Source organism: Rhopalosiphum maidis, chromosome 1 (assembly GCF_003676215.2).
Source record: "Rhopalosiphum maidis isolate BTI-1 chromosome 1, ASM367621v3, whole genome shotgun sequence".
In the NCBI taxonomy this organism is placed as follows: domain Eukaryota; kingdom Metazoa; phylum Arthropoda; class Insecta; order Hemiptera; family Aphididae; genus Rhopalosiphum; species Rhopalosiphum maidis.
In genome coordinates this window covers 57,225,562-57,237,775 of record NC_040877.1, presented here as the reverse complement: position 1 = coordinate 57,237,775, position 12,214 = coordinate 57,225,562, and the positions used below count along the sequence as shown (strand labels likewise).

General features: G+C 28.0%; 1 protein-coding gene across 7 annotated transcripts in view; it reads left to right on the top strand.

Moving 5' to 3' along the window:
* The window catches only part of LOC113548344 (octopamine receptor-like), a 162,218-nt gene that overhangs the window by 124,306 nt on the left and 25,698 nt on the right, over nt 1–12,214 (top strand). For all 7 annotated transcript variants that reach the window (XM_026949183.1, XM_026949182.1, XM_026949181.1 and 4 more), the window contains 3 exons: nt 642–786; nt 859–1,087; nt 1,690–1,876. In XM_026949183.1, coding sequence (XP_026804984.1) covers nt 642–786; nt 859–1,087; nt 1,690–1,876 — 561 coding nt within the window. The remainder of the gene's footprint in view (nt 1–641; nt 787–858; nt 1,088–1,689; nt 1,877–12,214) is intronic.

Sequence of the window (12,214 nt, the reverse complement as noted above, 5' to 3'; positions counted from 1 at the left end):
AAAGTAATTCGACGTCAATTAGGATACGATATATTTTTTACATCAACAGAAGTTAGAGGATCAAATTTAAAAGACCCTAAATCAGTAAGACTAAATTCAAAAGAAGTTTGCGTATCGCAAGGTTAGTTTAGTTTTATTATCGCGTGGTGTGGACTATGGAGAGTTGAAGCTCACGATTGTTATTAGCACACATATACGGACTGGAGAAGATAAACACACATAATATAAATGGGCGATACAGTACTAATTTTTTAAATAGCTGAATATTTAACAAAAATATGTAATATCAGTAAATTATGTAAAAATATTTAATATGAACCATAGCTTAAAATAATCAGATAGTCCTATAACGCGACAAATATGTAAATACACACAAATCCGCACCCTAGTAATAACATTTACCTATATGTTACATAAAAATGTTTATTTACCTTGTAAATTATTTGTATTATTAAAGCTTTGGAGATTACTAGTAGCAAATTGAAAGAAACTATTGTTATAAAAGTGACGTTCTGTTTATAATAATAACGTACACAAAATGCAAACAATGGGTCTTTTCTATGGAAAAAAAAACTTAAAATTTTTATTACGTAAATATTAATTCTCATCATCAGGTTTAAATGTATTATTTTTTTTCACAGGTAGGTAACACGTTAATTATATTCGCCGTTTTTACTACCAGGCGACTCCGGACAGTAACGAATTACTTCGTGACGTCGCTGGCTGTTGCTGATTGGCTTGTAGGAACGTTCGTCATGCCAATATCCGTCGTATATCATGTTACGGGTAAGCTAAAAGTAAAGCCTCGAGGGTGAGGTGTTTTTGGTTATCAATTATTTACCGTTAAATAACTGTTAGGCGAATGGACGTTTGGACCTTTGATATGTGACATTTGGGTCTCGCTGGACGTGTGCCTATGCACTGCGTCGATACTCAGCCTTTGCGCCATATCAATTGACAGATATTTCGCCATCACCAAACCTCTGCGGTACTCAAAAAAACGGAGGTCCAAAAGACTCGCGTCGCTCATGATATTAGTTGTATGGCTGGTTTCATTGGTCATAACGTGTGCTCCACTTTTTGGATGGTTCGTATACATATTATATTATTTTTAATTTTATGATTTACAAATTCAAAATAATTCTAAATAATTTGACAATATTAAAAAAACAACAACATTCAAATTGATCGATTTTAAAACCTTCTAAATGCACCACATATGTTACAACCATACTTAGATACGTTTATTAACGTGGAATAATTATCTAAACTCTTATAACTTCGTAATTGTTTACAATTATTATACTAGTAAAAAGTAATACATTTTTTATTTTATATTTCATATTTTATTTTTATGGGAGAAACGTTTATTTTTAATTAAGTAAAATTTATATTCTGAAACAGAGTACTTACTTATATAAAGTATCAACAACTAACATAAAGTTTCTTATGATATTATACAATTAATACAATTTCATCCGAATAAAGTGTTAAGTATTAATGTAAATAAACACCTTTATTATAAAAAATACCTAACGAACCTAATGGACATTACGTTTTATTACATTTATAACGTTGATTAAAATAATAAATAAAAATAGATGTTATTCAATAAAAAAAAACAACATTTTCGTACAAACTTTGAAACTTAATATTGGCTTTATTATTTTATTATATATATTTATATAGGTACGACGAAAAGCGACACACCAAAAACACTTGTACCTATAACCAAAACAAGGTGTACGTGGTGTTCTCGGCAATGGGCTCGTTTTTCCTGCCACTGGTAGTCGTCGTATACGTGTATTTAAAAATATCCTGTGTAATCGCGGAAAGGCACAATAAACTCGAAGCTCTCAACGGACAAAAATTAAAGGTAAAAACAATATTATACATCATCAAACGTGTTGCATAGTATTGGTATTAAAACAGAATGAGCGTTTTACTTTAACATCCAATTACAGTACATAATGTTTTAATTTAGAACCGTAGGCAAACATAATATCATTATAATACTCACATCATACTTATAGTGACTCCCTTTTATTGTTTATGTTCCAATATTTACGATAATAATAGCGGGTGGTTAGAATATGGAACAAGTTATTATAATATTATTCAGTTCATCTATCCAAAATGCCAGCACATGCAAGCCAATGTAGTGGAAAACTACAATCGATAAAAGGTTAACTTCATAATATATGCAATATGTATAATAAACAATTTGCATGAAAACAATTATTAATAATTGAATTATTTTGTGTGCTATCCTATCGCCATTATCTGCACTAAATATAATTGTTTGACAAATTTAGATATAAATCGACTCGTTACGAAAACAACTACTGTAGTTACTTAGAAATATAAGAAAATAATATTAAAAATGTATTTATAAAACACGTCAATATTTTTTCTAAGATAAAGTAAAATAATGCAGTATTTTAAAATGTTCAAGCCATTTAACCGATTACAATAATATTAGCGTTATATCACTTTCGTCGGACGGCTGCGGAACGAGCGACAGTAAAAATCGGACGCATATTAATACAAATAATAACATTGTCTAGAATTTAATGTGTCGCAAGTATATATATTTTTATATAATATGTTTTCCCTACAAATTTTGATTATACGCGTCACCAAGACTACAGTGACATCAATATCCTTTTACGTACACGTCAATGACTTTTCTTGTTTCAAGCACCCGAACCCTGCAGATAATAAAATAATATAATATTATAATATTCGTTTAGTTTTTTGTAACCCCCCCCCCCAATGCGCATCAGAGTGGATGTTGGAATTGATTTGTTTAAGCCTGTTTCAAATGGCGTGTGGTTGAGACAAAAGGGAATACAATATCAGCGAGCTAACAAGTAAAAACTTACTAACTGAATTTAACAAATTTGTCAGGTTCGTCGGGTAACCCACAAGGGGTTTGATCCGAGTTCGTGTCAAACACTCTCTACTCCAGTTATATACCGTATCTTCATTCTGATGAGTAAATAATATATATAAAATAGCACTAAAAAACGAAGCGAAATGACCAAATAAAATTTTAGAGAGAAATAACACGTGACGTTATAGTGAAAGTTTATAAAATATTATATATTTACAAATTAAGCTATACAACCGACAATTAATATTACTGGCGTTGTACTCTGTGCGGTTATTACAGATAAACTCGGTAAAATTAAAAAACTAATGTATCGTCGAATACTCGTAGAACGCGCGTCACGTTTCGTTAAAGTCCAAACGCGGCGATAACAAACGTGCGCGTATTATTGTTCGGCACGATAAAAATATGCCGAATGGTCGTGGGTTCGAATGTAACGATCGAGAATATTGTGTTTTGAGTAGAATCGACGACGGTTTGTCGTATACGCACGTGCTATGAATTATGAAAAAAAAAATAAATAAATAAACAATATCTTTATTTTTCTAATATCACGTGTATCAAATTATTATAAAGGAAAACCGTGCGCAATAATCGCAACACTATACGGATTCCATCCCGCCTTTTCAGCGAGCGACCCGTCACGTCGAAACGTTCGATTGAACGGTGAACGGTTTTGATACAGATAGACGTCCGGCTAGGGAACCCGAACCGTATAGGTGTGTGCAACATTGTAGTCGTACACGTTATCATAATCCGTGATGTGTGGAATATATGGAATTCGTGTGAGATAATATGACTAACCGTTGTGTTCAAAAAAACGATTCATTCCCAGGAATAAGGTTTTCATTTTAATAAGCCATAATAATAGAATATTATGTAGATTTTCAACATTTAACTGTTGAGATCTCAAGGGACAACCGCTATTATAACTGTATATATAATATGTTTAGTACACAGTTAGAAGTAATAATTATAAAAAATAACCATAAAAGTCTGTACTAATTATTTAAATTATTAATACGTGAGATATGTTCAAATGGTTCATGTGTACTTGAGATTATGACAAAAACTAGAAATTCGTTTGTTTCCCACTAAATAAATTAAATAACATGTTACTTTTTGTTTATTCGAAGTTGTTCTCGTAAAAATCGCTGTAACCCGTCTATTACGGTTATCAATTTATCATTATTAATTTTTTTTTAAATAAAGTCTGCTGTTTCGTGAATAAATTATGCACGAGTTACACGATTCGTTAAAACCTCTACATAATTCTATTTGCAGTGGGTTTATACGTTTGAGGTAAATAATATAATTTAAAAAACTTTCCGATTCAAAATAATAGCTGTATAAGTAAATATTCATAAACGTAGTTACAATAATATGATAATACGGCTCTCAGACAAAAAATGCAAAAACCGATGTTGCGTTAAATCTGTAAATATAATACCAAGTATTGTTAAAAGTTTGTGTAACGATCCAATCAACAAGTTAACAAATTTAAATTTATAAATGAATATATATATATATATATATATATATATTTATGATTGCGTTGACATAATTCATGAATATATGTTCATGTTCAGTAAGTGAATTTTCGGCCGATGATTAATCATTAACGTCCACACGCACATCGCTGTTAATACGTCTAAAATTTAAAACTAACAGCGTCAAACAACAATGATATTATAAAAATATTTTCCAAGTTCAGAGATGTATAATCAAAATTATAATGAACACTCCAAAACTCAACAGTTTAAAAATATTTTACTGTTGGATCTTGTTCAAGAATTTAACGTTAACAACTAACTTTCCATCAGATTCAATGTTTATTATAACGATTTTTCATATTTATATTTATTATTGTTAATCAGTGTTGGGGAACCTACAGGATATGATGACATAGGAATAATGTTTAAATCATATTTTATAATGCTCTATTATTCGACGAGATCTAAATATTTTGGTATCTATAAACATGTCAACAGATCCACCGTTTAGACGTCATGATATTATACATATTGTCATTATATCCCTTCTATATTCAGCAGAGGCGAAAAATAACTATTGACTTATTGGTTTTACGACAGTGCATAATGAGACATTTTCGTAGAAAACCTGGCCAAATTTAAATTTTAAAAGGTATTTAAAATTACAGTTTTGTTTCTTTAATAGTTTTATTTGTTTTAAAGAAATTATCTAAAAGTAATTATTGTTTACTGGATGGATGTCTATAATATAATAAACTTTTATTGTTTCCACAAGCTGTAATTTAGTATGACATAACTGATAGGTTAATTAAACAGCTGTTGAAAGCCAACAATAATCAATATCGATTTGGTGAATGGTACTTTGCATAAAGTATTTTTTTTTCTTAAGTTGTGTTATATAAAGTCAATATAAAACTCTGACTCAATAATACAAATACATCTGTACATTTGTGTGTTTGGGATCCCTCTTTATACCCCTAATCTAACCTAAAATAACAACTTTCGTCGTGAATTTACACTAAAGATACAGAAATAACTATTAGAATAATCAAGCAACGTAATATATTATTTAATAATTCAATGATGTAAAGTATTATTACATAATATCAAATTTTAATAGTAACAACACACTGATACTATTAAATGCAAAGTACAGAATTCGACAAATATTGAACTATAGTTGGCGTCTTGCAACTTACAGCTTGCAGTGACGCAATACTTAACAATATTATGTGGGTATTCTGATAAAACCAAAGTGGCGGTCAAAACAAATATTAGAATATGACATGATTTTAATTAACAACACAAACATATGCAAAAAGATATTAAGAAGTCACAAACTTCTATGGTTCCAGTTCCAGATGAACGGCAATGAGAAGAAGCTATACATATAAGCATATCAACCATCATTATTTGGACAATCGAAGTATATACTAAGTGTTGCAATAGTACCACATATTATAATGTCAATCCGTACATTTTTTTTTCTCGCCTTGACAATTAAAATAAAAATTAACAACTAAAATTGGTTATTACATTGGTTAATAGTATATTAATCACTATGATCATTGAGTTTTTTAGATTATAAGTTTTAAATACAAAAAACAAAATACTAGACTATTTCAAATGGTCTTTATTTGTGTGAAGAATTTCATTACCGTTCTCTTTGAAGTCGAATAAATTCAATACAATTTTTATTAAAATATTAATTATCTAATTAAATGACACAAAAATAATCAAATTAGTAGCGTAATGATGAATTTACGATCTCTTTGTAATCAGATTTGAAACAAACTGTGTTCTGGGCCCGATGTATTTGGTTCCTGCATGCATTTTACGATGGCATTTTATGGTTATGGCACAAGTTCTTACACTAACTACCTATTTCGTAGTATCTTAATACAGTTCTTGGAATCTTTAATCATTTTTTGACACGTGCTGATCATAATTCATAATAATATTTGTACTTGATTTATTTTTATGTGTCGTCTTTGTTTTTATTATTCTCTTCACACTTCCTACCTGACGATCTCATTATCAGATAATATACTAGTCCAGTAATATTAGACGAAAAAAGGGGTCCAGCTCGGAAAAATTCCCACCAAGCTGAATTTTGGTACAAACCTTTATGAGATCGTTGTAAACAACGTGTAAAAAGGCGCCATCTGTATCATGTACGCGTCAAAGGTTATTTGAGGTCAAAAGTCACGAAATTGGCCTTTTTTGAATACCTCGCTTTTTATGAATCGTACAATAAAAAGTTCTAGATATAAATTGTAGAGGAAGTAATTATCTACAAAAAAGGTCTTATAACATTTTCACGTAAAATTTATAGTTTTTAAGCGTTATTAAGTCATCAAAATGTACATTTTTAATGAAATATGAAGTTTTTGCTAAAAACAAGTAGCCTTTGCGTTAATATCTCGCTTTATACTGGTTGTATAAAAAAAATTTAGAGGACAAAATTATTTATAAGATGGTTATACATATATATCCAATCGCACTTGTGATATACGAATTTTAACGCTTACCGTACAAAATTACGATAATATTATGTATATATATATATACATATATAATATAATATTATAACGATAATAAAAATGTGTTCGTTTCCACACCACCATTGAGGTAGAAGCACGGCGCGTTTTTTTTCATGGTTCCCCAGTAGGTCTAATCCATGTAGTCAACAATTATTAACGCTAAGGCTACTTGTTTTTAGCAAAAAATTCATATTTCATTAAAAATGTACATTTTGATGGCCTTATAACGCTTAAAAACTATAACTTTTACGTGAAAATGTTATAAGACCTTTTTTGTAGATAATTACTTCCTCTATAATTTATATCTAGAACTTTTTATTGTACGATTCATAAAAAGCGAGGTACTCAAAAAAGGCCAATTTCGTGACTTTTGACCTCGAATAACCTTTGACGCGTACATGATACAGATGGCGACTTTTCACACGTTGTTTACAACGATGTCATAAAGGTGTTTATCAAAATTCAGCTTGGTGGGAATTTTTCCGAGCTGAAAACCTAATATCACTGTACTATACAGAGTATATAATTTAAAAACGCCGGATTTAATTATGTAATAACTTTATTAGAAAACTTATTTTGAACAAACCTTTTCCATTTATTCTTTTGCGTAAAAATTACCGTTCAAAACGAATTAAACATTTGAGTGCGGAAACTAAGTATGAGCCGGGGACAGTGTTTTAACATGACAAAAGATAAAGAACAGTGCTTGTCATACCTAATTAAATGTTCAAAAATATTATACAATTCTAAACGTATTTATTACAATTTCAGATTCTGAACGGGGTAATGGATGTATTGATTTTAACATAATGTGTGTATGTATTTTTTTCGTATATTTATACACGAAAAGTAATCAAACAAATATTTCTGTTTTAAACATTGAGAGAGGTTATGGATAGAAAATTGGATCTAGTATGTACTTTGAGAGGTCAAAATTAAAAATCCACATTGTTCTTTAAACAATCAGTAAATACAAACAAAAAATTTAGGATAAATTAGAATTTTTATACAAATCTAGTTTTTGATTTTTTAGTTAAACTAAAATACTTGAAATTTTCGCCAAATGCTTATATGGTCATTTTTATACAAATTATAATTTTCAACGTATTTTTGCTCTTTTTAAGCTATTTATGAACATTTAAATTTTTTATAATAAAGGTTTATTTTTTTCATTAATTTCGACAACAAATTATTTGGATACAAATACTTAAATATTTAATAATTTATCAAATAAAAAATATTGAAAATCTATAGTTAAAATATTATTTATTTTGTTTTGATTAAAAACGAATAACCATAAAGATATAAAATTTTCACCAAATGTTTATATTATTATTTTCAATACATAATTACAAAATTCCACATACGTTTTAAGTACAACATCCCATATGTTTTGTACCTATATCTGTATAAAAATATTAAAAATACAGTGACAATTTATTTTATAGTTATATTTTTTAAATTATTATTTTTTGAAGTTTAAATTTTGTCAAAATTACAATATTTTGGACATTGTTTTTTAATAAAACATTTATAAAATATGCATTTTTTATAGCCAAGACTTAAAAATATTTAATTCAATGTTCCTCATTAATATAGTTTATACTAAAAATTTAAAAATATAGGAGCATATTTTTTTATAGTCATTTGAATTTTAGATTTGGACGATATTACGTATTTAAATATTGAATAACGATATTTATTGTATTGTTACAGTTTAAAAAAATTATTTATGGAAGACGAAACTTTTATTTGTATTATTATATATTTTATATACAGTGTATATTATACACAATGATATTTTTAAATGCAATGTTTTCAGAAAAAAAGATGAATTCGATCTACTGCGGTATTAGTAATAGTAAAAAAAAAATACTTTACTTATTAAGTATTAACAATATAAAAAAACCTAATATAAAATATACTTAAAGATATATGCTGACGGTCTGTCTTCACTCAGAATCGTTTTTTGTAAACAATAATATATCATTGAATTCCAATTTAACACATCCATCACAATGACCCACTCAACACCTACAACATAGCAGAGCGATACACACTTATCCACTTTTTTTTTTTTTATTTAATAGTAATAAACTAATAACACTGCCTTCCGCGGACTTAGAGAAAACAACCTTCTTACGTATTTTTGAACGACTAGTTTCTTACCAAGATTATTCTCAAATTGAAACATTTTTAATGCTCCAAAAGGTTGATGATAGACACAAAAATGTAAAAATTAAAAAACACACATCATTGTGTAATTAATAAATTCACTGTTCTGCTCAAAATCTAAAAAGAACCACAAAAAGTGTAAAAAATTTAATACTATTTTAGCACATAATTAGGTAGTTTGAAAATTTTGAAATATGTTTGAACCATGTATACCCATATACACGTAATTATACGTATATAGGTATGTCAAAGTTTCAACTCTTTTGGTTGTACTTGTTGATAGTACGTATAATATTTAAGAATAACATGATTTATTTATACCTTATCTATGGTATAGAATTATGTTTTGCCGGTTGATTATAATAATTATTGATATTAGAATAATAATAAAAATAATAACATAATACAATTTATATGAAACGATACAAATCACTCATACAAATACACGGCCCATGCGTCGACGATATCGCATGCGTGATAGCGATAATCCCCGTGCGACCGATGCAACATGTAAATTGAATTGCCTAAATTTTATTCCTTAATAAATGGCTGACACCGACACCACTTTTAAGAGGATGTCACACCCTAAAGTGTTATCTTCGTGTTACAAACGTATAACATGGCAAATTTTCGTTCAGTAGGATCAATTTTGTGTGATTAGCTTAAATATTAGAGTAAAATAACCTATTATCAAACTTGAAGGTGAGAACATTATCTGTTCTCTCGTTGGCTTTTTACGATATTTTAATTTTTAATCGAATTATGAGCATTTTTAAATGTAAATATTTTACATACTTAAAGCTCACATAAAAATTAAAATATCGTAAAAAGTCGATGATAAAATACAGATAATGTTTAATCTTTAAGTTTGATAATAAATCATTTTACTCTAATATTTAAGTTAATCGCAGAAAATTGATCCTACTGAACGAATATTTACCATGTATTTGTAAGATAAAGACAACACATGTGGTGTGACGTCCTCTCAACAGGATTGAAAAGGTGGTTTCTAAATTTCTAAATTAATGTACAAACAAGAGTATAGTTTTAATCACTATTTATGTTGTCTTATAATTATTAACAAACTTGAAAACTATTACAGTAATGAAAAAATACCAGTGGTATTTTTAGAATTTTTGATATTTTAAATACCTATTCTTTACATATTTGTCTTATTTTTGTGGTATTAAAGACCACTTTGATATTATACTAGACAAATTTAAAAATAAAAACACACATTTTATCTTAAATTACTATTTTTAATAAACAGACCAACTTTTTTGAGTCGAATTTTTAAGATAAACAATTGTATAACTTATAATTTAAATATTTATAGTTTTTAAATTCATATTTTTAGTGGTATGAGAGAGGTCCTATAGTCAGTTTGTTTAAAACTATTGAAAAGAAATAAGATTAATAATATACTAACAAAACGATTTTGTTTACAGTTTTACCGATTCTTGAGTTTTAGTAATAATAATTTATTATGTTGATTTTCGGGAATTAATTGGAGTTATTATAATTTATTAGTAGGTATAAGCATAATATAATATGTACAACGGTTATTATAAAATACCTTATTTATAGTTATTAAACATACAAATCCAAAAATATAAATTAATAATTAATATATTATACCTACTAATAAAATGTCATACTTTTAACGGAAGATTATGTTATAATACATCAACCCTTCGCTAAAACTTAGAGAATAAAAATAATGACGTCATCGAAGTATCAAATAAATGCTTTTATATAATATTATTTATTTATTTAATGGCTAGTAATTAGATGTTGTAATAACAATATATAAACAGAAAGCCGATTGTAAATGACAAAATCATGTACTCCTGAAATTCCTCGGTGTCTCGCGTTTATACATATTCCTCAATAATGTTTCTCATTATTTTTACCTATTGGGAAATTACTTATAATATTAAAAATGGCTGGTTATAAATTATAATATTGAACATAATCGCAATCTGGAGTCAGAGTTAAACCTTTATTTGTGCATTGGGTATCCGTATTTTCTGTGTCCAGTCCGAATTCAATTAAGAGTCAACCGTCCATTCCTTGCGAGGTAAGTTATTCCCTATGGTCGGGTGAACTGAGAGAGGAAAAGTACACTTTGTAGTAGTTTTGTGAGTCCAATGTGATGTCATCTATTCATTTCACCGCAGGCATTTTGAATGTTAAAGCTAGAAATATCAAGTCCATAGCTGTTTTCGTAATGGGGTTTTCTCGATTTGAATCTTTATACCCTTGTGACAGTGACATCCAAAGTGTGGGCGTTAAACAGTGTTGAGTCTAAATTACATTTATTTCTCAATTTTATGAAGGATTTTTACGATGGATAACGGGTGGAGAAATATTATTGAATGCTGGTAGTTATTATATCGGAGTTGATTCGATTATTCCTGAATAAAATAATATAAATTATATTAAGATTTTAATTTTAATTTTCTACAAGGTATTGAACAAAATTACTCCTATTGTAAAAATGTACCGTGTGGTGTGAGATTTTTTTTCTTATTAATTTAGATAAATTTAATCATAACATGGAAATAATTCGTTCACAAAAATAGATGAAAACATACATTGTTGTAGGTAATAGTGTAAAGACTTGCGTATTGTAGTTATGGCCATTATTAATTATTATAATATAACTGTAATATATCTATACGTGGACTAATTTAAACGTTGCTTTTAATATTAAAACAGAAAAAAAAAATCAAAGCAAAATTAATTAATACGTACATATTTTACTCATTTTGATAAAAAAAAAAAAAAGGTACATCTCAAAACTATATGTGTGGAGTGTTATCGGTCTGTTAGTATTTTTGTACATAATATTAACAAATATGTTATTATTGTATTAATACACAAATAATGACGTCAATCGTTACTATATAAAGCTCTTATTGAATACCATTGGCAAATACCATATTACTATATTATACATATATATATATATATAGTGTCACATTGATATATGATGGTACTTGACATTGCTTTTATGATGTATTACTGATAGAATACCGAGTCATCGATAAAAGCGAATACACAACAACAAAAAATTACACATTATGATAATATAAAATATGTGATTT